The sequence below is a fragment of the Paramormyrops kingsleyae genome, chromosome 8 (genome assembly GCF_048594095.1).
Source record: "Paramormyrops kingsleyae isolate MSU_618 chromosome 8, PKINGS_0.4, whole genome shotgun sequence".
NCBI classification, from domain to species: domain Eukaryota; kingdom Metazoa; phylum Chordata; class Actinopteri; order Osteoglossiformes; family Mormyridae; genus Paramormyrops; species Paramormyrops kingsleyae.
The window spans coordinates 13,666,057-13,692,281 of NC_132804.1; the positions used below are offsets into that span (position 1 = coordinate 13,666,057).

The window sequence follows — 26,225 nt, forward strand, 5'->3', positions numbered from 1 at the left end:
AACGTGTTCAAAACAGCTCAGGAACGAAGGCAGCGGAGACCTTCCAGCATCCGCATACTTCATAGCCAAGCAAGTTTTTAATATGGAAAATCAATAAAACAATGATTTACAGACCCCATCAAACTCGGTGATTATTAATAAATTCCGGATTTGTTTTCTAATCGGAATGCCTTAAAATTCTTCAAACATATCATCGGGGCTTTATTTCGGCAGACTAAAAAAGATAAGTTCATTTCTGAATATAATTTTTATATTTAAAACTCTCGGATTTGTGCTCTTGGAATTATGGCGAGGGGGACATACGGTGGTGCGAAATATGAATACAGCGTCTGTTACCGAAGTTAACTTACGTATCCGATGTAATAGATTCACCGCAATCCCTTTTATTAAACTTCTCCCCCAGATTTAAGAATTTTACGTTTCGGTAAATCAAGTAAATCTGCATATATGAACTAATGGGCTGGGTCAAAATAAGATTTAAATGTTGAAACTCGTGAATCAATGTGAACATAACTAATTCTGCAAGAGGTTTAAATAGTTCAACTGCGGAAAATGATCAGGTCAAACGACAAATTAAGTACCTAGGTTAAATGAAAACCTGCATATATATACAACGCCCCAGCCGGAGCAGTGAAGGGAATTTATTTTAAACGTCAGGGGTATTGTTGAGAACGCGGTATCTCTTCCCCTGCGATCAGGCGTTTAACAACTCGTATTTTTTCTCGGATTACATAACAAGAACTGTAACAAGTATCCTAACTCTAAGACGTGCGTACATTCCCACCGTGGGTACGACTCCATACAAATGAACGCATGTACCGGTAAATAAAGGCAAAGCTGCTATAGTATGCATCTTTAACGACGTCTCCGCCATCCAGGGCAACTTCTGTCCATACCGAGCAAAAACAACTTACAAGCGAAAGAGCGAGTCAATGCGGCTTGAAATCACCGACGTAAAACATCCACCACCCACACCCTACCGCCACCTCCCGGTTCTGCGCTCTCCCACATACCCCCCCTCCCCGTCTTCAATGATGTCATTACTTTTTCACCATGGCAAAGGGAGGAGATCCAAATTATTCCAACGGCTGCGCCTCCTCCCGAGCCAATAGAGAATGCAGGCAAACATCTCAAGCCGCCTTTCTCTACATCCGTGGGAGGGCTCTCTCGCTCTCTCTATCCCTCCCTCTCCCTCCCTGTCAGCCTCGCTCCTTAGTGATACGTTTACTTTAACACACTGCAGTGAGGGTGACAAGAAACGGGGGGAAAGGAAAAAGAAATCAGGGAAAACGGGGGGGAAGACGGAGTAGGATAACACGCTCGACAGTGTCGGAAAGGTAAGAGGACCTGCGCCCGTGCCTTTGCGCGTGCATGCTGGGGTGGGGAATCAGGTTTGACTCTTTTAAAAAAATTCAGAATTGTACTTTGCTCAACGGAAAAAAGTAGGTGTTGCCGCGGCTCTTGTAAGGTAGGTAGTTTTGCAATCAGCAACTTGGTATGATACGGTCTGTTCCATTCCCTAACTTATTTTATCTAATGGCTTACTTCGTTATATGTCTACTTACTATTTAGCTTCCGTGTACGTTTTCACACCTGTTTTAAAGGTTCCACTGTATCTGGAATAATACGCTGGGAGGGGGTAGGATACTAGAGGTGTAGTGCGAAAACTCAGGCAAAGTATATGTCTGTCCAAAGACTAAAACACTCCTGTAAAATACTTTAAAATTGCACTGTTGGATTTGTCTACGCATTTTAGCAGCCCATTTCGCGGTGACTACGTTTAGTGGCCGTCCAGTCGCTCTTACAGAAACTTAATTCCCTTCGCATTTATGCCAGTTGACACCGGCTGTCATCTCCGTGCTCGATAGCATGAGAATCACACCGTCCGCCTAATCGAAAGTAGCGCGCCGGTTAAGGCGTCGTGAAATGCGCCGACTTTGCCATTCCAGTAAACGCAAGAAACACAAATGCCTTTCTCTTTCGAGGGGGAGGTGGTTGTGTCCCAGTCTCGGCGTGCGCCGAGGTAGGGGTTTGTGGTTAAAACGTGCGACGGTTATGTACTGCGTTGTGATTAAGACGGTGATAACCGCCTAAGACGGGCTGTTAACGAAGTCTCCGGGAGTAACAAAGTAATGTCTTACTGGCATAATGTAACCCGTAAAGCTGTTTTTTTTTTTTTTTTTTAAATGAGCATGCTGTCAAAGTTAGTTTTCGTACGCAGGACTTGAGGAAGAGGACAGAAACCTGTTTGACTGGAAATATGATAGGTGGACTGCTATGCTTAGTATCCAGGGCTGAAGTGTCCCCCTCAAAAACTATAATAATCTTTGAATTCCATCTTCTGTGGGCGTGGGAAGCGTTGCTGTTTCCAAAAAAAAAAAAAAAAAAAAAAAAAAAAAACAGGACTGGGGGGTGACCGAGGCCGTAAAACATTTTTTGGTCTGAATCACCACACCCATTACTCGACTTCATTTCCGTGGATCAGTATAGTTTTGTTTATATCGTTTAAAACTGTTTAAATGAAGCGTGATTTCGTTCGATAAAACTTGACATCTGATTAATCCGATTTGAATGGGGTGCACTAACCTGGCAATCGGCGAGGCGCAGAAAGTTCAAGGAAAACGCCGTTGCGTAAAAATGCTAATTAACAACACAGGAGCTTAGTAATATTTTAATCTTAGCCTTGAAAATAATCAGTTCCAGGGAATTTGCAAATGGACAAATCGTCTCGAGTTCTTTGTTGACGTGAGCTCTTTCACAAGAGATTGTATACAGTTAAATATTTTACCAAAGCCCAATCTAGTGTCAAATATTGCGCAAGCCTTTTAAGTGACCAGCAGCTACATGCTTGTGGGTTCTGTATTTCATAAATTTTCAACTGTAAAAAGAAAGTTCATGCAGGGTTTTATTGAACTATAATTTGAACAGGCGTTTGCTTTTTTCAGTATTGTATAAAACCCTACCACCTGCTGTAGTTTCTTGAAGAACTAGTGGCTGGGCATTCCTGCCTCACTATACCAAGACAACAAAACACACGCACACATGCAACATACTTATGTAGATGATGACCAGGATAACTTAATTAGTCCTTACAGTAATCTACAAGCTTCTGCTCTGTACTGTTTAAAAACTGGCTTAAACTATGAGCTGACTTAAGAAATAAATGTTCTTGCAGTTTTTCGAAAAATAGAATAATTCGAAAATATACTAATTTCCATATTTTCGTGGCAATAGCAGTAAAAGCTCTCTTGCCTCACGCATTTTGTGTTATTAAAATGTTGCATATTTGTCCTTCCCCGTTTTGCCCAAAGCTTGTCTTGAACATTTGGGAAATACAAATTATGCAGTGTGTGCTTTGTAAATATTTAACAATATTTGTAGTGAACTGATTTGTAGAAAGTAAAAAGATGGCTAATTGCTTTATTTCATCTTTGCATTTTTCTGTATATTTCTGTGATGAGCATGAGTGTTCATGATTATTTCATAATACTTACTTTGATATAAAAGTGGTTCCTGGCTACCTGCTCCTGCAGACAAGTATTGAGTATGTTTTTCTTTCCCTTCTGTAAACACAACAGGCTAGGGTGAAGCTGGGCTCATTGTGTTATACATGTTGGCTTTTATTATCCTGTCTAGTCTACTGCATTTTTTATGAACTTCAGCAGCACTCGTACTGAGCCAAATAAAATCTTGTATCATACAAGCATTACATGTTGTATTTGTAAGCGGTTGCTTGTGTTTTGTGTTAAGACATATCACGCAGCCCAAATCTGAACCAGTGAATTCCTCAGAAACATCTGAGCCACACAGCCATTAGATCTTCAGTAATGTTGCTTTTACTGGTGAAGATAATGGCGATGCTGCTCCAGCTGGCATGTTGAGGAAGTCACGAACATGGTAGAAGAATGCAAACAAAACTCGGCATTTGGCCGAGAACAGAACAGAAATATTTTAATAAGTTACGCTTATACACGTTTTCTCATGGTCTCATCCAGTAAGTACTAAGGTTATTGCAAAGTGATTATTCAGTGACAGGGAAACACAACTGATTGTGTGTAGTGTTTTTTTTTTTGCCTATGTCTGTTTGGCAGTCTCAAGGGTTTGGCTGCCTTCCTTAACACCGCAGATGAAAAACATTATGAATCCCTTGTACTGTTGCTTGCCTGTAGGGCAGCAAACTGGGCTTCCTGATGCCTCTTGTAGCTTTTGTATCTATCGAGGTCTTGCTGCATGCTGTTTCTGTCCCCAGTGCACAGGAGGTAAGCTGCATCTGTTTGCACGCCCAGGCTTGTGCATGTGAAGGCTTGATTTCGCTTCTACATGTTTGAAGGTGCTTTTATTTGTACACATAGTATGAATAGAATGAATTCTTCCTGGCCTTGTTAAGATTTTCTTTAAAGTGAGAGATGGGTCGAGAAAGAGAGCTGGAACAAATATCCATTGCCTTCTGTGTAAAATGTGATTTATTTTAATATTTTCATGTGTGGCTACTGGTTTACAGAGGCCTATCTCTAAGTCCCCCAGTAATCTTAACTCTGTACATTATAATGCCTTATCTATTCTAAAGCGGGAAATCATTAAAGTTAGCTGTGCTTGTACAAACAATGCTGTTTTACTTATTGATTTATCAAAATTTCCACTACTGACCATACTTGATTTACTTTCCCATTGAAAAGTCTTATTTGGGCTATGTTCTGTCTCTGAGAGAGTCAGGGCTCAAGAATACTGTAAAACTACATACTACTTTATGGAAATGTCTTACAGACAAATTCTTAACATGGAATATATGCAGACAACAGGACCTCCACCCCCTATGGTTTTGTTGAAAACACATTTACTTTAGGTTCTTCATAATGGGACTTACTTCCCAATTAAGAATTTCTGCCTGTGTAGCTTTCACGGGTCTAAGAGACAACAGCACTGCCTGCTTAGAACCTAATCCTGATAACAAGTCCATGTCATTACTTAAGCAACATTTGAAAATTGAACTCAACAGATTTCTATCTATAGTACTTGACTGTAACGTTTTTGTCAAAGTACTAGTTCTGTTTCCTTCTGTTGTGTCTCTTGTAGTGGAATAATTCTTAATTCTTGTTTTTACATCCTTAAACAGTTTTTTTTTTCTCAATATACACGTCTTCTATTGATGATTCCCATGTTCTCCTTAGGCTACATGTACATCTTCTGTAGGGTTCTTTGTGGATGTTTTTTTTTTAGTTTTCATTAAGTTTCATTACATTGGTAGAGAAACGTAAACCTTCTACCACTGCAGTGATGAAGCTCTGGTATCATCAATCATCTGAACCTATCTGTCAAATTTGGGGAGGAAAATAGTTGAATGATTTACATCCTGAGCTCCAACTGAAGGAGTATTTGGATTTGATGTTATATTTGGGAAACAGTAGTTAAATTCTGTGGAACTGATGGCAGAACATATCATGTAAAAAGATGAAGTCCAGGATCTGATTATGAATTTATCAGTGAAAGGATGAAGTGCATTTCACTGAAGTGCATGTAATTGTGTAATCAGGGCTTCAACTTCACATTTTTTCCTTTGCCGGTTCTTAAGGTTGCCTGAAAATTCTATAACGAATTAATGTGTCCTCCTTGATTAAGCATAGTTGATAAGCTCTTTGATGCCTTACTTAAACAGCTAATATAAAATATATCGAGGGGTGGTTCACATGTTTTTTTCCTCTAGAATTTCCTCTTGCACTAATCTTTGGGGAGTAAAATAAACCACAACTTTACACTTAGACTTTTCAGTGTAATTTGTGGTTGACTGAGGACTTCAGCTAAAAAATATGGCTTAAAGATGCACATTATATCGATTGACATATCAGTATTGGCCAATATTTATTAAAAACCAAGATATCAGTCCAATGTGCAAATCTTGGCCAGTTTTGCCAGCTGATCTTTAACCTTAATCAGTTTTGAAAGATAGCAGCAACAGAGCTAATGACATAGCTACGAAAATACTGGTGATGATTGTCCAAAATAATCAGCCATTTTCTTTACTGATGAACAAGGGATTTTGTTTTGTCAGTCAACCACTTAGACGAGGGCTCAAAGTACCAGTTTTATAAGGCCTGCAACATGTTTTTAATGCATTATTAAAGCTAGCCCATAGATTGATCTTCTATTTTCCACAGAATAATAATAAAAGATGATGTAACGTCATTCTGCTAATCTGTAGGCAAGCTCGCCACCTACCAGCAACATCCCCCACCCCGTTTAGCAGGTGGGTCAGAGGTTAGCTGGTTATAGGTATCGGTGGTGTTTGACAAAAATATATTGGTAGTCTGTATCGGTCAAAATATCCACATCAGTACACCACTAATATGGGTACGTTCTTCAACCAGGTCAGCTTTAGGTGCCTGCTATCTGTGACAGAAACTTATATTTCTGTGGACCAAAAATTATGTGTACAAATAAAAGTACCTTCAAAAATAATAAATGACAAATTTCAAAGAAGGATAAATGTATAGCCGGGCATGTAATAATTAGGCATAGGGTGATCCACATTTCTTTATTCCTGATCCGACTCCAGTACACAACTGCTAATACTAATACAGATTCCGATACAAGTGGACTTTTTACTTCAATATTTTAAAATAATATTTATATAATATATATATATATATATTTATACTTTATATATTATTAATATTTTAAACGAGTAAATACGGATGAAAAAAATATATGCTGAAAATTTTTAATTAGGCTACAGTTAACACATATAACGTACGGTTCCAAACCTCGTTTTGTATGTCTTGTTTTAAGCGTTTTTGAGGCATTTTACAGTTTATTTTGAATATCTTCCAAGTGAGGATACGCAAGTGGCAAATGCTGAAAATGCCCCACAATGGCAACAGTGTCACTTACACTTTGTTGCGAGAGCATCCCCTCGTGTATAACAAGCTGTAGCGAGTGTGCAAAACAGCCCAAGCTAGTGACTCCCAAAATCATCCGTTGCTTTTCTTGTCTCACGCAATTGCGTGAGCTTTGTTTAGTGGGATTTTCCACAAAACTTTCCACCTCTCAAAACTTTGATTTGCAATCTTTGTAAAAACAATGTGCTACTGTTTGCTGTTAAAAGTGTAAAATACTCCCAGATCGTCACCTTCTTCTCTGATTTTCTTATCTGATTTATCTGATCCTCGTACTGCAAATTGCATGCACATGATGTCACAGCAGGCGGAACTCACTGCACTGTCACTGTCAGCGTCAGCGTTCGGCTTGAATACTGCACAAAGCACATCTGAAATGGGAAAGCTGTCGTGCGGTTTATTGTACAAATAGATTTAACACAAAATAGGAGTTATCTTTTTAGAGACTGACAAAATCTAAATAAGTAAGTATCGGACATGGATCGGTCAAGTATGACCGATACCCGATCATTCAAATAGGTCTGGATCGGTGCTGATACCGATCCGAATATCAGATCAGTGCATCTCTAGTAATAATCCATGTGCGTTGGAAGTGCATTATTAAGTTAATATTTTTTAGTTGATTTTCAGAAGCAATGCTGTCTGTGATCAGAGGTCATCATCATGAATTCGAATGGACATTTTGATCAAAACACAGTTTTTACCATGGGCATGGTATTTAAAATAAAATTTAAAAAAAACATAGCCTGCCACAGACACACGGACAGCTTAATGATCTCTGTCCATGATCCATATAGGCCTATATCACTAAATCAGTACACTGAGGGGTTTCCATTAAAGTTTTGCTGTCAAAATTTTTGGGTGTAGCTTAATATTAATACAGCCAAAGCTACACCAGTATAGAGATGGTGAATTTCAGCTCAAAAATAGTGCTGTTCAATTAATGTGACATTGTAATAGTTCAAATCAGCAAGTCTTTGTATGTGCGAATAACATACTCAACTGAAATGCAAGCTTACTTTTAATATTCCAAAAACAAAAATGAAATGTACTCATTAATGTTTGCCTGCAAGGAATAACGACCAAAAACATAAGTGCTCACATGCATACCCTTGTTTAACTGTGCCTCATTGTGATCATTTTTGCATTTTTAGCATAACCATTGTCAAAAGGTGGTAGGCGATGGAATGTATTGCACTGAAAGCTAATTTCACAGATGCTTTTCAAATGTTTACACGGGGACCCCTGTTCATGACTTTGTCTCTACTGAGCAATAAACAGTCTTCCAGTGAAAATCCTGGGGAAAAATAGACACCTCAGTACTTTGATTTACTTTAGCATTTTCCTCCTTGGAACTGATCTCTAGTGCACATCTTGAACCACTGTACTTGAAGAAAATTGGATCAGTAAGTAGCTTAATCCTTGTTCATGTGATTGTATAGATTTATTAGTGGTTACCTAAGGTTACTCACCTCTGGGAATTCTGAAACTGCTGTAATAATTTGTAAATCATACTGAATTTTATGTTTTTTGTTTAAATCCAAAGCCTTTGCAGTTTACTGTTTTCTCTGGTTGCCTGACTGAAGCAGAAAAATACAGCAAACAACATTATTATTTAGGCATGCAGCTAGGTTTGTTTTAGTCAGCTGGGGTGCATTAATCGCAAATTTTGAATAACATTAATGTAAAGAATCCCTCATTAAAAAAATACCTGGAGAAAATGGTGTCGACATCTGGCTTGTGACAGTGAGGTTAACGTGAACCCCGGGTTGTATGTACTAGCTGCCGTTTTTATTCCTCACTGGGAGTGCGTGAATTAGGTCATGCTTTGACTTGGATGTCTTTGTACCTGCCTATATAACATCCAGGGTATAATGTACCCAGGAAAGCACTGCAGACAATGGAGGCTGATGCAGACTTAGACTGAACTGCACTGCTGGGGTGAAGATCTGGGAGAAGAATATGGTTTTGGTTATATACAGTAAAAATGAATCAAGGTTAGGACAATATTCAGCAGAGGGCTGGCTCTCTGATAGATTTTGTGCTGATGTCTCAATGACAAGCTAAATAACAAAGTTTTAGTGATTTTTGTGGCACACACTGTAATCCGTTTATTTCAGCTGATTGTACAGCTACCTGTCGCGATACGTTAATATGACAATCCAGCTTATTTATTTATTCATGCTTATTGTATGGTAGCTTAACCTGATGTTTAACATGCCATTTCCTGACTGGAAAGGACACTGTTACTGGTTTAGTCATGGTCCTTCCCCAGAATGTAGCACAGGAAATGGGAGCAAGAGGAGGCAGCTCCATGGGTACATGCTATTTTTGGTTCTCTGGCTGTGTCTTTTTGGGGGGGGGAGGTGGCATTCCAGCATGACAGATATATAGGAAGCTCCTATGTTCTTGGAGCTTGTCCTTGGCTTGTTATGGTTTAACGGTCTTCGTCGGTACATCAGTCATTGCCATGACGGTGAAGTCCCCCATTCTAAGCGGTGGAACGGACCATTTAGCAGTAAATCAGTCCGAATCTTCCAGCTTGTAGTCAAGACCCCCATGTTGCTGCCTTGGTGTGAGGTCTGTCCTGATGGGTATTCTGCATCTTGGGGGAGGATTTGGGCCTGGATGCTGTGGACTGTGAGAGCACCTTCGTAAGAAACTGTGCATGCGGAGGAGCCTGCCCATGGCCAGGCCGAGGGAGTAGGAGTGAGACGAGGCAGCGCTGCCCACGCTTATCAGGTTGCTACCTCTGGGGGCATTGCCAATGGAGTTTCTCTTTTCTTTCTTGACTATTGGCAGCCCCAGGTTGTCTGATTACTGTGCTGTAAACTGAGATCCAATGACCAGGCTCTGTGAATAATGACTGTAAAGTAAGATGTATCTTGCAGGTTAAGAAAACAGACTTGCAACCAAAACGCTGAGGGCAATGGACCAATGAAGCACCTTGCTATTGTTATCATTAAGAAGAGGTAGCCATTTGCATCACATATCAGTTCAATAAATGGGTAAATTGTAAGCTCCTTTTAATCTCGCGAAAACATCTGGGCCTAAGTGAATAAGAATGGTTATTCTAGACAAAGGGGGCAAATATAAATGAATGCAAAATAAACTGCATACAAAAGCCTGCCTTTTCAGCAACAGTGGTCGCATAAATGTTACTGATTCTCTAGGTGTTTAATTTTTGTCTGACATTCAGTATGAGTGCTCTGTATCTTCTGCAATCACCACTTCAAATTTATGCTCCCATTTCCTCACATTTCAAGGACAGCATTAGTAAAGCCTTTTTCCATGGGACTGTAGGCTCCCAAACGGCAGCTTGGCATCATTCTAAGTAATCGCCGTCATTCGAAATCTGTTAATGATGTCCTAGGAATCAACATCCCACTTGTGTTATCACTCTAAGCAACACTTGGTTTAATTTACTGCCTGTGTCTGACGTGGCAACATTACAGAGATTTAAAGATGCAATATTTAATGGCCTCCCTGTCTATAGCTGGCGTCAGTGCGGAGAACGCACCTAGAGGGTCACGTGCGGCACAGATCCAAACAAAAGCATCTCATTGGTATTGGTCCCAAACAGCAAAGTACCATTGTTGTGTTGCATCACCAGATTTACACTTTGACCTTAAGACTTAACTTGTTCCAGCTGATTCCTCTCCTCATGTTCCTTTTTAGATTTGAGAATGCACTGGGTTCAGATAATGTTGATAAGGTTTTCTTTTTCCAAAATGTGATCAGGATGTTAAGTCTAATCATGAAGTCTTCTCACTCTTTGTTGCCTCATCAATCACTGCTTGAAGAGCCCCTTCTTTAAATGGAGACCTTAGGAGAGATTTGTGGGCAGTATCTTTTTTTCCATGGACATGCATCATGTATGTTACAAGAAGAAAACCAACTAATAACTTGCAGACCAACTGCACTACGACGATGGCTGTAAGAAAGATGGCTTTACCAAATTTGACTGTGTTTCCCAGTTTTAGTGCAAAGCTGCAGAAAGGAGTCTGTTTTTCCTCCTTGGACAGGTAATTTGATACATGTGGTTGCAGTAGGAATATAAGCTTGTAGTCTGAACCTTTAGCTTACATATGACCCAAATATCCTGTTGCAAATCCTCATGAGATGCCGTGAAGTAATATTTGTTGAGGTTAAAATGATGTCACTGATGTGATCGAGGGTACCTCATGGAACAAAGGGCGCTTTTCCACTTTACCACTTTTGTTGGTACTTTGGGGTGGGACTTGAAAACGTATTTGCTGTCGATTGCTTATGCAAATAGCCTGCCACTGAAACACAAAATACAACCACCATCTTTTGAAACACACAGCAACAGCGAGAAACAAAATAAAAATCAGTAGAAACAAAAATATAAAAAAAGTAAAATGGAAGGATGGACAAACGAGGAAACAGGCTTTAATCTCCATGTGGTCGGATGAGCAGATCCAGCATGTTTTCATGTTTATTCAGCGAAAGAAGTACTGCGCTGCGCTTTGTGATGATGTCAGTCAGAGGCGGTCACTGATGATGTCATTTGGCGCTGGTACCAGTTTTTACGCCAGTGGAAAACCGACACAAAAGAAGTACCATACTTTTGGTACTTTATGGGAGTACCAAAAGTACAGTACCTGGTGCTGTGGAAAAGCGCCCAAAGTGCCGTTGAACCATAAAAACACGTCCCAGAGGCCAGGCCAGGCTCTGTGCTTCCTGCACCCTTCTTGCACACTGGGTCCTCCGTCATTACACAGAGCAGCGAGGCTCCTTTGCTGATGATGCATGGTTATGCGAATATGCACAGCTAACACTCTTCAGCACATGAGGCCTCTGCCAGGACTTAAACTGAGTATGTACCCAATGCCCACGAGATCTTCAAACAGCACGCTGCAGGCGAGAGCGTGTTTAAGTCACTCTATCACTATTTTTTCTTATTTTGCAAACTTGCAGTGAATCCTAAAGGTGTTATTTTTAGTATATCTTATGAAGCCCAGTTCTGCTGCTGAATAAACCTTGCTTCCTGCGGTCTGCACCAGCTACACATTGTACGGCTTATATAATGCGGTTAGACAAGTTGCTCCATCTTTTCCCTTTTCCCCCGCCACCCACAGCACACCCCACACCAGTTGCATAACCACAGTCTGGATAACAGGAAACATCGGAGCCGCACGCTGTGGATTATTGCGGCTGATAGGGGCGGCGATAGGGAAACATCCAGGCAAAACTTCTCGTCAGTCTGCCTGTGCTTTGGCAGCCCAGCAGGGAGTTTCTGTGTGTGACATAACGATTCAGTCGCAGTAATCGTACACAGGAGGGGTGGGTATGGTCTTTGCTGCATTCCTTTCAGCTAGACCTACACCCCCCCCAGCAGAACAATTAGGAACCCCCCCCAAAGATGCTTAGGAATTCATGCAGACCAGATTAAAGGTTCAACAGGGAGATATTTCACTCCTAAGTCGCATTAAATGTGCTGCAACATTTGAGCCGAAGATAATGATTATTATACTTTAGGGCATCTAATTTGCTGCAATGTTTATTTAATATTCAGTTTCTTATAGGGTCACAGTATCAGGAATCAAGGAATTGAAGTGAAATAATTATGCAGTATTAATTGCTTTAAAGCCTCTCTGTCTTCGTTCATATAATTGTTTAAATGAACGTACTTTTAAAGTGATTAACAAAAGTGACTGCCTTAGTCAGATGCTGTGACCCTGCCGTTGTAAAATCTGCAGGTGATCGAATGCAAATGAGAGAAATGCTCTCCGAATGTTATAAGTGGAAAATATGTTGCAGAATTTGCAAGGAGTAGATTTAAAAGCTCTCTGTGACATTTCTTTTTGAAACTGACAACGCGCCAAGTGAACGTTTTCTGAACCTTTCGAAATTCTCCATCTCGGTTTTTGGTAATTTAGCCCCATTGTTCCTTGCTTTATTCCACCTGTCATTGCACACATGATTTAACTACACAATCACACATCTGTCAGTGTAAGAAGGGCAATCGATACCACTTTATAAGTGGAGCAGAACACATAGAAGGTTCAAGTACAAGGATTCAGGGGAATTTTACTGCTTATGTTACTCTAATTAATGGAAAAGGCATCTTTTCTCGCCTCTCTCCTTTTCTCTGCATAATGACATCTAATTCTCAATTAATCTGGTTTCCAGCTATAAGACATCAAAGACACAAATGCAAGTGTGGAGGACAAATGATGCTCTCGATAGCCCCACCCCTGAACCATAATTTCAGCACTACTGCAGCTTGGCTTATACCTCTCTGCTCCATAATCCTGTTTTATGTTTATTTATGGTACCGAATCCTGCTGCAGGTCTCGTTTTAAGTTGAATTTAAGGGTAGACAAACACCAGCGACTGTTATCTCTTTGAAGCAGCTGTTTTTTCTTTCTGTATTTTCATTCGTGATAATATCCCGTCCTGGTGACGGCTTCTTATCAGAGTTTGTTCAGCATCACTCAGGTCACCATAGTAAGCTTGCCCCCCCCCCAGAACACCATCATAGCCTGGGCTACGGCTTGTAGCGGGGCAGGCTTAACTGATGACTAATGAAAGATTTTGATTAAAAACAATCAAACTGTTGCTAGGAACATAGACAACTTGTTAAGGAAATTGGATGCTACCTCCTTTCAGCCCCCCCCCCCCCCCCACCTCATAACACACCTCCCCCACCTCCACATCCATAATCTGAAGATTAAACAAACACAGGTAATGAAAAAGTTCTAACTGGAGGTTCTGGTTGGCGAGGACAAAGGGAATGATTTCCAGATAGTAAGTGACAGTCCACCTATGGCCACTTAAAATGACTTGTCTCGAATGTTAGTATAAAAAGACACTTTCACAGTGAGGTTCTGGTTTATGCTACGGTGATTTCTTCAGATGTTTTCTGAGGCGATTACTCATGCCTTCTTTGTCTAGTCTACAGGGCACTGCTAGGGTGTGAGAGAGACCATGGTGCAGTCCAGCACTCTCCTTGCAGTGGCTCATGTAGTATCCCTGTTGGGTTCAGTACTGGCCAGAGCACACTACAGAGCTACCACTTAGGGAGAAATGCCTTTCAGGGGGCCTTAATTACCACACGATGTGCTGCACTGCTAATTCAATGCGGACAGTGACTGTTGAGAGCTCATAGATCTGTTGGGCGCATCAGAGGAGCAGGGTGCTCTTTGTGGGTCATTGCACCTCCTCGTGGGCGGAGCAGAATGCACTTTTTCATTTAAAAAAAGCCCAGAATGGGGAGTTGAAATGGAAAACGGGTCAGTTTAGAACACTGGGCTCTTTTAGTGCTTCCAGTGGATTGCGTTTTCATTTATTTGACCTGAAAGCCCAGCATTAGCAGAGGAAGTAACGATGGATGCTTGTTGTAAAGGTGAGCAGATTGCTAGGGCTACACTGTGCGCTGTCTGCATCACCAACTCCGTCACTGACACGCTGTTAAGTGAGAGACGATTCTCTGTTCCCGGATCTTCTGGCCTCAGGCTGCCACAGGTCTGACCCCTCAGGTCTGGGAGAGAGATTGGTTTTGTGTTGTGTGCTAAATCTGTATGCTGGTGGTGGCTTATATTCGAACAGCAATTCAGTCTGAGTGAAATATGTATCTGTGTGTTTGTTCACTTGTAGCAAGGAATACATGCACAGATGCATATGCTTTTAATGTCCTTGTCTATCAGAAATTTTACAATAAAATGCATGCAGCAACAATTACTGCCCATTTCAGCTACAATGTGTCTGTTTCCATTTTCTTAAACTTTGCAATAGATATTAAGTAGTCTGTTCTAATATGAATTTACATTTTGGTCCCTACTTTGTTTCCTGTAGAAAACCATTTGATTAATTCATTTTAAGTATTATACTGCAGTGATAATATTTGCGTTTCAGATACTCAAAGGGACTTTGGTTTTGTCCTTAAAATGGTACGTTCTTGTATGTCTGACACCTGTTGTATGTTGCAGGACCTTACAAAAAGTCCTCATTCATGTCCTCACCATGGGGCTCCTTCATGTCCCCACCATGGGGTGCCAAGGGTTACCTCTGCTGTATTGTGGCCGTGAGATTCATGGTGATTTGGTAGCAGAGAAGACAATAGGTGACAATCCCATAAACAGGGTTTCTCTCTCTCTCTCTCTCTCTCTCCCCCACACACAAGCACCAGAGAAGGCGGGGACTGAAGCATTTCCATGGCAACCACTTAACATGAACCCCTCTGAAAGTTATTGTCATGACACATTCATCAGTTATCGCTATCACAGAAGGCATTCACTCTTCTCTCGGATCTCTATACGGCGTGCTTGCTATGAAAAGAATGTCAGATATGTTGTAATGTATGATCTTAATCATTGGGGTATCCCACACCTGTTTTGCACAAAGAGGAGTACTGTATGGTGCTTGTAAACGTGCCTCGTTTGCTTTTGCCTGGACTGTTTCTTCGAGGCAGATCTTCCCTTTTCCATGTATGAAGTATTTGATATTTGAAAATATCAATGGCTTTTCCTGGTTGGCCATTACAAATGTGTCCTTTTTGGAATTTTCCCAGCCATGTTTTGATACTGAGTTAACTAAGCAGTTGTCCTCTCATTTCAATGTTATCCCAGAGGGAGTTCAAACATGTGAAAGGCCAGCTGTGTCACAGAAATTTCAGCAGAACCTTTTCTGTCTGAAACATGTGTAAACTGTGAGTCCAGATTAGATGTTTCTATAAAGTAACAACCCAAAAAAAACAAATCTTACAGATCACGTCACACAGGTTGCCATTAGCCGCTGTGAACTTTCCAGAAAATGTCTACATGTTCAGCAGCCCTTTAAGGGAAAAGAAAAACCAGTGCCCTTTAAGGTCTGGGAATCTAGTCTTTGGCCAAAGCTAACATTCAGTTTTTCAAAGGGTGAGATCCTCATGGAAATTGGAACCAACATTTTCTATATATGTCCAGTAGCCAACACTAAATTTTATTCTATATTGCGTTTTCTTCAGCATAAGCCATTCTGATTGGGTCTTCATGCCTCCATACCCATAGTCCAATCTTTGTATCAGGTCTCATGCTGACCCTTATTATAAAGATGTATGAATATCGTTTTTAAATCTACTTTCATTTTGGTGAGCTGAAACCAATCGAAAGTGGTAGGGACTCCATGTATAACCTTTCCTTTCATTGAAACTGAGCAGGCTCAATACATTTTAAGCAAACCACCTAGTTCTTTTATCACACAAAGGAAGACTTCTTCCTGAGTGCTGCCTTGCTGTATTTAATTCTTGATTTAAATTTTTAATGGAAAACAAGGTCTAGACAAGTGATTGCAAACACACAGATTCCTTCATGGTTCAACGGTGGTGCCGTGGGCAGGAAGTGGAAATAAGATGGGAAAGGTGCTGAAGAACTAGCCCTGGGTGTGTGGGAAGGGCAAGCATAGGACACACCGAGTGACGAGCATGCTCAGTCACTCTGCCATCTGGCCAGAGGCTGCTCTGTCCGGCAGCCATGTTTGTCAACCGGAAAACAGTGGAATTCAGCAAAGCTAACATTTTACTAAGAACGCTGTGTGTCTATATGTGTGTGAGTAATTTTAGGAGAATGTTTTGAATGAGAAACAGAACTGCTATACTTCCCTCCGATGGCATATTCCTTCAGAATGTGGATTAGAAGGTCATGGGTTTGAAGCTCATGAGAGCAATGTTCCTCAATGCATTTTAAGTAGCTGAATCAATCTGCATGCTTACAGAGATAAATTTATTAAAGCACCTTGCTCTCGGGTGCAACAGCTGAGAACCCAGGGCTTGGAACTGGAATTACGCATCACCAGGGAGCTCCGAAGCGAAATGCACCTTTCTACAATGATTACTGCTGAATACACAAGACTTTCCTCCTGTATGTTAGCTGGTATTCAGTCGATTGACAGGTGACATTAGTGTCTTGAAATTGGAGCGAATTTTCACAACAAAAATGTATTAAATTTTTATGAAGTCTGGCTGCAATAACTATATAAACATAAGGACTATTTTACCTAATTTTTTTATTATTCATGGAATACAGATATACAGTTCATGCTGATGACCATGTTGGATAATAGATACAATAAACCAGATAGGGTTCCATTATGTCAATCCACTGAGGCTCCCTTATGCACAGTAAGACTTGATCTAGCAGTGGTGCCAGCATAGGTTTATGTTTCTGGCATATCTGTCCTTAACGCAAGTCCTAAACAGCATGGGGGCAGAAGCCAAGACAGGCAGTAGGAAAGTCCATTCCATTCCCAAAATGTCATTCTCTCGGCTCACCTGTGGATTGGCTGGATCACGGCAGTGTGGGTCAGAGGCTTATGTGAGAGTCTATAGGCGAATACCAAACGAGAAGCTGTACAGTCCGAGTGAACTGAGAGCCAGAAGTACAGCTTTCCTCTGATGGGGGGGTAGGGGATCCATTGCTGCTGCTGAGTTTCCAGGATGCTGTTTGCTCATTTCCCTGAAGGAAAAGGGCGGAGCTTAGAAAACGACTTGATCACCTTCCTCTGCTTCCATTTCCTCACCCCGTGTCCCCCTCCTGTCTTTTTTTTTCTCAATTCTGAAAGATATATTTTTATTCTTCGAGGCCTGCTTCTGCTTTCAGTCGTGTAAATTGTGCTATTTTACAGTAGCCCGCTGCAAATTACTCTTCTCCCCTGAGACTTTAAAGTTAAATTACATAATGATTGGTTTAGAGTAAATGTCCGGCACATTATGGGCGTAACCAAGTTGTAAGACTACTGGAGTAGATCAAAACAGTGGCTAATTTCTTAGGTAGCTTTGCATTTGTTTAAGGTTAAAACTTCAAATGTACTTTTAGAGGATGTAGTAGGGAAGGCGCTAGAAAAATGACACACCAACAATGTCTTTAAGCCTGCAGGGATTTCTTTTTTATAGGGGACTTGTATTTTTGTATTTTACTATTGTTATTATTGTTTTATATAATATTTGTTTGCTTCTTGAAATATCCCACTCTTTTCTACATTATCTCAGTTTAGTGGGAGAAACAGGCTAGTGTTGCTCAGCCAAACTAGCACAATGTAGGGCATATAAACGAAAGGAATGTGACTGGTTTCAATACTGAAGTGGTTGGGGAAAATACTGCCTAACTTTGTGCTCTGGTATGTAAATGGTAATATTGTAATTCCCTGTGACGATATATGATGTAACATGCTGCATTATACTTAAAATATTACACTGTACTGTGTTGTACCTAAGGAGACCACATGATTCTGTGGAGTCCCCTGTCCTGCCATACTGACTGAAACTGTCACTTGTGTCCATAGATGGCAGCCATCAGGAAGAAGCTTGTAATCGTGGGGGATGGAGCTTGTGGAAAAACATGCCTACTCATTGTCTTCAGTAAAGACCAGTTCCCTGAGGTCTATGTTCCCACTGTATTCGAGAACTACATCGCTGACATAGAGGTGGACAGCAAGCAGGTGGGTGGCCCCGCCCAACACACAGAGGTTGCAGAAAAATTACACGTCATTCGTATGATTATAACGTGTCTACAACAGACAGGCAAAGACTGGGTGGCAAAGACTTCCTGTTTATGCGCTGTTACTATCTTTAAATGTTTAATTTAGGCAGAATTGTTTGTGCTTCAGCTTTAGTTTTTTTTGGTAACTGAAAGGTTGTACCTATTGTGCGTTTTCAGTAATTTTTAAACAGATTTTATTGGACAGCTTTCTGTTCACTTGATAAATCACTCAGGATAACAACTCACACTCGCAGTGACATTGTCCTGGCGTGTTGCTTTAAAATTCTTTTAGCTTTACTGCAACCTTTGGACATGAGGGTTTGTCCACAGTTCCTCAGGCAAAACCAGGGTGGCACCGAAGTTACCGTCAGAGTCTTATTCAGCAATAACACTAGAGGAAAAACCCTTTATATTGGCCCTAACCTTTTGCGGTGACTCAAATGCAGGTGACAAAAGACGGGGGGAGTAAGCGGCAGGGCTGGACCATACATGCTTCTGCCTTGAGTGAGTAACCAGGATTGTCAGGAGAGCACACGGCCTATTTTTAACTGTACACTGTCCATGTCTTTACGACTCCGATAATGACCTGCTTATGCACAGTGCATTAGTCACCTTTAATGTGTTTTCTAGTTTAGCTCGTAGGCAGTAAATATTTTTGTGCTTACCAACTTAGTTATTAAGAAAATTGTGAATGTAAAACAGTTTCAGCTTTAGGATTATGTTGTTATTCAGTGTTGAAAATGACCTCAGAACTTGGGCTGCACACTCCCCTAGGGAGCGAGCCTCATATGACCGTAGGCGTGACGGTAGGATGTTTGCTGTTACAATCAGGGCTTGGTGAAACAGGAAATGGCTCTGTTCCTCGGCTTCCTGCGGCGACTGGGAAAGCACCCCAGCACCCTGCAGAGCCCAGGCTGATAAAGATGGGGCTCGTCTCCTTTTATGGAAGGCGAGGGGTGCTGTTTCTGTCCCCGTGGGAGCTACAGGGAGAAGGCTCTGCTGTGGCATCCCTCAAGCTCACCTCTTTCGAAGAGGCCACTCTTCCAGTATTCCCCTGCTGTATAATGAACTGACAAAATCAGGAAGCTCGGTTTCTGTTTTTAAATCCACCCCTCGAGAGCTTTTTTTTTTTTCATTGTTTCTCTCTGAGAAGTTCTATTTCTATGTTTAGCTCAAATTGAACTGATGTTTCTTGTTATGCCCTGTTCTTCCCAATTTCGCATGTCCTTTTAAAGGCATAGTTCTATATTTTTAACCATTGCTTACTGTATATTTGCTCACTGCTTGTCTAACACAGATCTATCAAAGCAGTATGGAAATGATAACTTTTTCCATAAATAGTGGGTTGTATTGAGGTAAACCACATCATTACCACAGCCATCTAATCCTGTTTGGCCAGACAGTCTTCTGATTTGTATTCTGCCTAAACTCTCGATCACCTAGTTTAATGACTTGGTAGCTTTATTGAATGAGCCCCTTCCTTTCTCTTGAGGGGATTTAAGTGTACAGGGGGGCTGAGAATTGCTCTAGCTTGTGACTGTCCAAGACTAGAGCTGTGACCCAGATCCTGCCGTCCTGATGACAGTCACCCTCTTGCCTGTCCCATTTTCTTTGGGCCCCTGGGTTTACTCTTCATTTAAATGCCCCAGAACTTCAAAGATTTCAAATTTCACACCCCCAGTGCTTTAGGGCAGCCAATCAACTCCATTGGTTATGCTGTATCATGTGATTAAAAGTCGCCACAATCTCTGCCATGTGTAAAGAATATTAAAGACGGGAGATCCTTGTGTTGCCAGTTAATATTTTTATTGTTATTTTTTAATTCCGGTTGGAAAAAGTGCAGTGCTAGTTTGTTCTTCATCCAGTGCAGTTTTTACTTGGGCAGGACAGAAATGACGGCTTGGCTTTTTCATTGGGATGATGGGATCTGGGTAATATTGTGGAAGGCGAGGGGGCCCTGTAACCACCTACTGTACCTCCATGTGTAACAGGTGGAGCTGGCACTGTGGGACACAGCAGGTCAGGAAGACTATGACCGCTTGCGGCCCCTTTCCTATCCTGATACGGATGTCATCCTCATGTGTTTCTCCATCGACAGTCCTGACAGTTTGGGTAAGTACCAAACATATCATGCCCAACGTTCCTCTGTCAACAAGGGCATTGATCATGTTACAATTGCTAGTCTTGGTTAACTAGACTTATAACAAGGACGTAATACACTTCAGAAGACTCAAAGTGACTGGGATTTCCATTTCCCTGAAATCCAAAACAGTGTAATATGGAGTATTGCTACCTACAGTATTGTATTGGGCAATATAATCACATGGTAAACTAGTAAAAGGTCATATCAGTTTTAATGACTGAATTAACCACATTCACCTTTTGAGGTGACACAAAATATTTGAAATTATTGCAACTTCTGCCGGTGTTTTGGGGGTGGTATGGGAGTTTTCCTGGCAGAGGGCAACAGTGGGACAATGTGATATGTGCTATTGAAAGTTCCGGGGGTTCCTATAATCTTGAGTCATGCTCATGTCTTATCGGGATCTAGCAGAGGCAGCAGTCGCATTGCTTGTGGGCACGGAAGGGGCTGCTATGACTCACACTGGCTTCCAATGTAAGGCGTGGGCACCGAGCAGCATGCTCCACGTCTCGCTGATTCTGGTTCTGCTGCATTTCTGTGCGACGATGGCTAAAAATACTGAAGCCCCACCAAGCTCCTGAAATCCACCACAAAGCGAATGAGTGGGCTGACTCACAATTAGCCTCTGCAGCTGCCTGAAAATCAAGCTAATAGGATGAAGATTAGACCGCTCGCAACTTTCTAACAGTTTGAGGGGCTCAGTCACTTCTGTACGGTGTCGGGACACCTAGCAATGGACAGTGCGTGTTCTGATTTGATTTGGCATCTGGTAACAGGGTCAGCTTTTGATTGTGCTGGCTGAAGATATGAAATAAGGGCTTTTCTACCCAAACTGTCACCCTTTGTTTAACCAGGATAAGGTTCATACTGGATTATAAACTAATCCACCGAGTTCAAGCCCATTATCTACCTACTACTCCTATCTAGAATTTCTTCAATACAATTGAAAACTGTAGAAATAATAATCTTTATTTATGTAGCACTTTTCATGCATGGAATGCAGCTCAAAGTGTTTCACATACAAGATTAAACCCAAAGAAAGAAGCAACTAACATACAGGTCAATGAAATTATAGAAGGATAGAATAAATCAAGTAAAATAAGTGAAATAAAGCTAAATAAATGTTTCCATAAGCAAAATGTTTCAGTAATCTTTGGATAAATATATTAGTTGACTGGATTAGCTGTAAAACAAGATTATTGCCACTGTTTCCTTAACAAGACCGCTGATCTTGGGTAACTGCATTTTATGATCCGCACCCCACAGAGAACATCCCAGAGAAGTGGACTCCGGAGGTGAAGCACTTCTGCCCCAATGTGCCCATCATCCTGGTGGGAAACAAGAAGGACCTGCGCAACGACGACCACACGCGACGGGAGTTGGCCAAGATGAAGCAGGTCCCTCTCTGACTCCATTCGTTAGCTAACGCTGGTGCTAATTGACGTCACCTATCTTTGCTTGTGCTGCTCAAATAGAAAAGCAGGAAGTTCAGACACGCAACCAAAAACTGGTTTTTGAATTTTTACTGGCAGAGTACTTGGCATCAGGTTTACGTTTCTTACTTTTGTTAAACACCTTTCTGTGACTAGGTCTGCGGTTTCTTTCCCCCCTCTGGAGTAGAGCGTTTCAGCAATAAAATTGAATAGATCCTGCATAGATGAGCTCCCTTTGAAATGATGTTATAATACAGCATTGTGCTCCAATAACTCCAGCTCGGTGCCATGAATCTGTCAGCAGCATTCAGGTTCAGGGGCCAGATAGTGCCAGTTTAAAAGCCCATCGGGTTCACGGGGAAGTGATCAACGGAGCAAGAAGTGAGCGTAATGCTCCATCATAGGTTAATACCGGATAGGAACAGAAAATAAAGGCCATACTTGATAGGGCAGCTGGCATTCATTATGGCTGTGGAGCCATCCAGCCGTCAGTTCTGACAACACTTTCTCATTTTGTTGTTCTGTTTTCAGATTGAGAACTGTTCAGTGACATATATTATTGAAATAGTTCACAGGGATGATGGCCAGCTGGCCACCATGCAATGACCTGGGTGGTCAGTCTGAACTTCCTTAGTAAAAGACAATGATTGTCAGTAAATTCAATATCTGTGGACCTTTGCAGGAACCCGTTAAACCGGAGGAGGGAAGGGACATGGCCAACCGCATCAGTGCCTTCGGCTACCTGGAATGTTCAGCCAAGACCAAGGATGGGGTTCGGGAGGTGTTCGAGATGGCCACCAGGGCGGCGCTGCAAGTGCGCAAGCGCAAGAAGAGGGGTGGCTGCCTGCTGTTGTGAGGCAGGGTGGCTGGACGCCAGTCAGCAATTGTCACCTACCCCCCCAAAAAAAAGCTACCCCTCCCAAAAAAAGCATTGTTGTACTGAATCTTACATTTCACGCCAAAAAAAGTGTGGGAATGCATACGCACATATGAAAGACTGGGCTTCATGATGGGTTAGGAATTGATATTTTTGAAGTTGTTTATTTTCTGGGTTTTTTGTTCTTGATTACACTTCCCCCCTCCCACCATAATATCTGCCAATTTGTACAATGCAGGAAGGTTAATAAATTTGTTGTATGACTGTGTACACAGACAAGTGGCTCCACCAATGTCTGTCTTATGACTTCCCCCGCCCCCTGGTATGAGTTTCACACATCGGTGGGTGATGTACAAACTGATCTGGCGGTCTTTTAAAGACCACATTCAGCATCACAGCAGAAATGGTAGTAGGGTGAAAATCTTTTAGACCCAGTGAATTATGAGCCTGCATGGAATTGACCTATTTTCAGTGTCAATGAAAAACCTCCCCTGCCCCTTTCCTTTCTGTCGTCGGCCCTGGGTGTGATTGCATCCTCGGCTCGCCGATACAGCTGGTAACGAGGGAGGAAAATGGGTTATTTTCAGAGCACAGTCACATCCGTGTTCCGTAGTCAAGGAATGGCAAGGCTGCAGATCGTCTGCCCAAGTCTGTCGGTGGTGAAACGACGTGATGTCCTTTGTCTCCAAGACACCCGCTGCACGTTCAGTTTCAGTTGCCGCTGATGTTGCCAATCGTTTTATTTATTTCTGCCAGACATGCTCAAAAGACCATTTAGAATACAAGAGGAAAACGTTTCCAAAGCTGCACGAGTACAAGGCTGACAGGAACACAATTATTAACAGTTCTTTTAATTTAAACCATACTGCAGGGGGCTATTCTGTTTAGAGGAGGACACGCAATTATTACAACCCAAAGTTTCAGAACTGTCTGTGGTCCTTCCCAATGGGTCTGATCCAATGGAAGATTAATCCTTTGCAAATGTAAATGTATTAGTCATGTGTCAAACAAGGCCTGACCGCCCAGTTTTCACACAGATGCCAAATAAAGGTATGGTATGTCATGTCTTAAGTTGAAATTTCCAATAATTTTCATGTTTACTTGGGTACACTCAGCGTCTTACTGGCAGAGTTGGAGACAGCCCCCCAGGTGGGAGTACCTCTCCTCTGCTAAATCCTGCCGCTTTCGCCTGATTTCCAAATCTGTCATTACCATCTAAAACGCTTATCTGTGTATTAATCACTTTGAAAAGGCACCACTTAATGGTGATAATAAAGTGGGTGGGGAATTATTTTTGGACATTTAATTAAACATGCTTTCCAGTATTTAATCTTTGTCCTTTTTTCCCCTTTAGATATCGTACTTCATGTACCCAATAATCTCATCAGCAGTCAGTATGGTGTGCTTAGATAAAATGAAACCCATCATGTAACTTTGCTTTTTCTTCAATAAAAGGCCCTCCTGTTTTTGAGGAGCAGATACACTGAGCGACTGATGGTGCCACACTAGATGTGCCATTTGCTGCAGGTTCCAAATAGTTTGTGTAAACTAGTAAGTCAAGTTGACAAATATTTAAATAAGACAATTCAAGTGGTTTTTGTTGGGGTGGCATGGTGGTGCAGTGGTTAGCACTCTCACTTCACACCTCTGGGACTTGGGTTTGAGTCTCTGCCAGGGTTACATGTGTGTAGAGTTTGCATGTTCTCCCTCTGCTGTCAGGTGGTTTCCTCTGGGTACTTTGGTTTTTTCCCCCCACAGTCCAAAAACATGTGGAGGCTAACTAGAAAAACCAAATTGCCCATAGGTGTGTGTGTGCCTTGCGATGGCCTTGCGCCCATAGGCTTAGGAACCCCCATGATCCTGAATAGGACAAGCAGTTTCAGAAAATGGATGGATTGAAGTAGAGCTGGGCGGTATGACCAAAAATTTATATCATGGTATTTTTCAAAGATATATCGGTTTCACGGTATACGACAGTTCCCACATTAACTATAGTATTATTAGCCATTGCGCCTATCTGCTACCTTAATGATAACATACGGCTAACATGTTTGTTGGCTAACTGCTTATAGATAAACGGCTAATGTTAAGATGTGCTCCGGCCAAGTTAACATTTTTGATGTGTTTAATAGTTCAGTGTTGCTGGAACACAGGCTTTACTGTCCTCACAAAATTTCGCATAAAGACCGGGATGTCAGTGTTTAAAATGCTTCGCCAAGTTTGACGTGTTACTTGACTTTGTCGCCACAACTTTGTAGTGCTGCTTGCATAGAGGCTTATCAACATCCTTAGCCTTTCCATGGAAGTGTTTTGTAGACGAGCAAACGGCACTTTTGCGTTTTTTTTTTTTGTTTTTTTTTTACTAAACCAGCTTGCAAAGTACCTTCAACTGGCCAACTCTGTATGCGAGCGTTAACCAGCGCGTATGCGTTCAGCGGCTATTGAGGAGGGGAGGGGCTGCACCAGTGTGTACGCGCACCTGCGCTGTAGTGGTGCTGTGTGAAGTGAGGCGAAAACCGCACTGTTGGTATCAATAATGGTGAAAATGAGTATCTAATCAGATACTAATTTTTAGTATCGATTAGTAGCTGAGAATAGATTTTTTGACAACCTCATTGTCTCATTATTTTCAACTCCAGCATCAGCTATATCTTCCGTTTCTGATCTTTCACGATACATTTTTAGCGGTGCAGCAGTGAAAAAGGTCCCCCCTTAAACAGTTTCCAGCTGCGCCACTTTCCGAACATTATGTAAGCTATTTAAACCGGTATTGCGGTATAAGAAAGATTCACATCATAACAATGATAAAAAAACTGTTTTCGGTATGAACCAGTATACCGCCCAACACTAGATGGAAGTTCTTTGTTCTTTGACAAGCTTTTGACTTAAGTTGAATACCCAGTCCTGACAAATATAATTCATGCTTCTCTCAAGCATGACAGTTTCTACTTTGTCACTTGCAAAGCACTAAGTGGCTAGAGGCTATACAGAGCTGAACCGAGGCAACGTCAGTTTTTTTGGAGATAGTACAGATGCTCCTCTACTTATGAATGAGATACGTTCCAAACGGCCGTTCGTAAGTTGAAATGTTCGTAAGTCATTATTCAACATCATTTTAAGACTATACGCAAATATAAAAAACTAGGATGCTGGGAGAACGCACGCTACACCGCTGCGTGGCGGGAGTAGTGGCCATAACTACTAGGCAGAATTGGCACGCAGAAAAAAAAAAATTATGTTGCACACAGGAAACGGGAGTCCAATGAACACAATTTGGACATACAGTCCTCTTCATTTGTATGTCTGAAAGTTTGTAAGTTGAAAGTTCGTAAGTAGAGGCGCGTCTGTATTTCCTTTTTGAAGGTACTGATATGGGGAAGGATTATAAAGGACAACATACTT

General features: G+C 41.5%; 1 protein-coding gene across 2 annotated transcripts; it reads left to right on the forward strand.

Annotated features, from left to right (window-relative positions):
* The first annotated feature begins 1,168 nt into the window (after positions 1–1,168).
* Positions 1,169–24,307, forward strand: LOC111839832 (rho-related GTP-binding protein RhoA-D). 2 transcript variants are annotated; one of them, XM_023804092.2, is made up of 5 exons: positions 1,169–1,337; positions 18,174–18,329; positions 20,362–20,482; positions 21,780–21,910; positions 22,629–24,307. In XM_023804092.2, the coding sequence occupies exons 2-5, from the start codon at positions 18,174–18,176 to the stop codon at positions 22,800–22,802; spliced, it is 582 nt and encodes a 193-aa protein (XP_023659860.1). In that variant the 5' UTR covers positions 1,169–1,337; the 3' UTR covers positions 22,803–24,307. The 2 variants fall into 2 exon arrangements, with proteins under 2 accessions (XP_023659860.1, XP_023659861.1); XM_023804093.2 differs by lacking the exon at positions 1,169–1,337 and adding an exon at positions 1,352–1,468.
* The last annotated feature ends 1,918 nt before the right edge of the window (positions 24,308–26,225 follow it).

What these genes read in the sequence shown, in the direction of transcription:
- LOC111839832 (XM_023804092.2), top strand. Translation starts at nt 18,174, where the DNA reads ATGGCAGCCATCAGGAAGAAGCTTGTAATCGTGGGGGATGGAGCTTGT. An exon ending in TAGAGGTGGACAGCAAGCAG is followed by an intron (nt 18,330 to 20,361) that starts GTGGGTGGCCCC and finishes CATGTGTAACAG; the next exon opens with GTGGAGCTGGCACTGTGGGA. An exon ending in AGTTGGCCAAGATGAAGCAG is followed by an intron (nt 21,911 to 22,628) that starts GTCCCTCTCTGA and finishes GGACCTTTGCAG; the next exon opens with GAACCCGTTAAACCGGAGGA.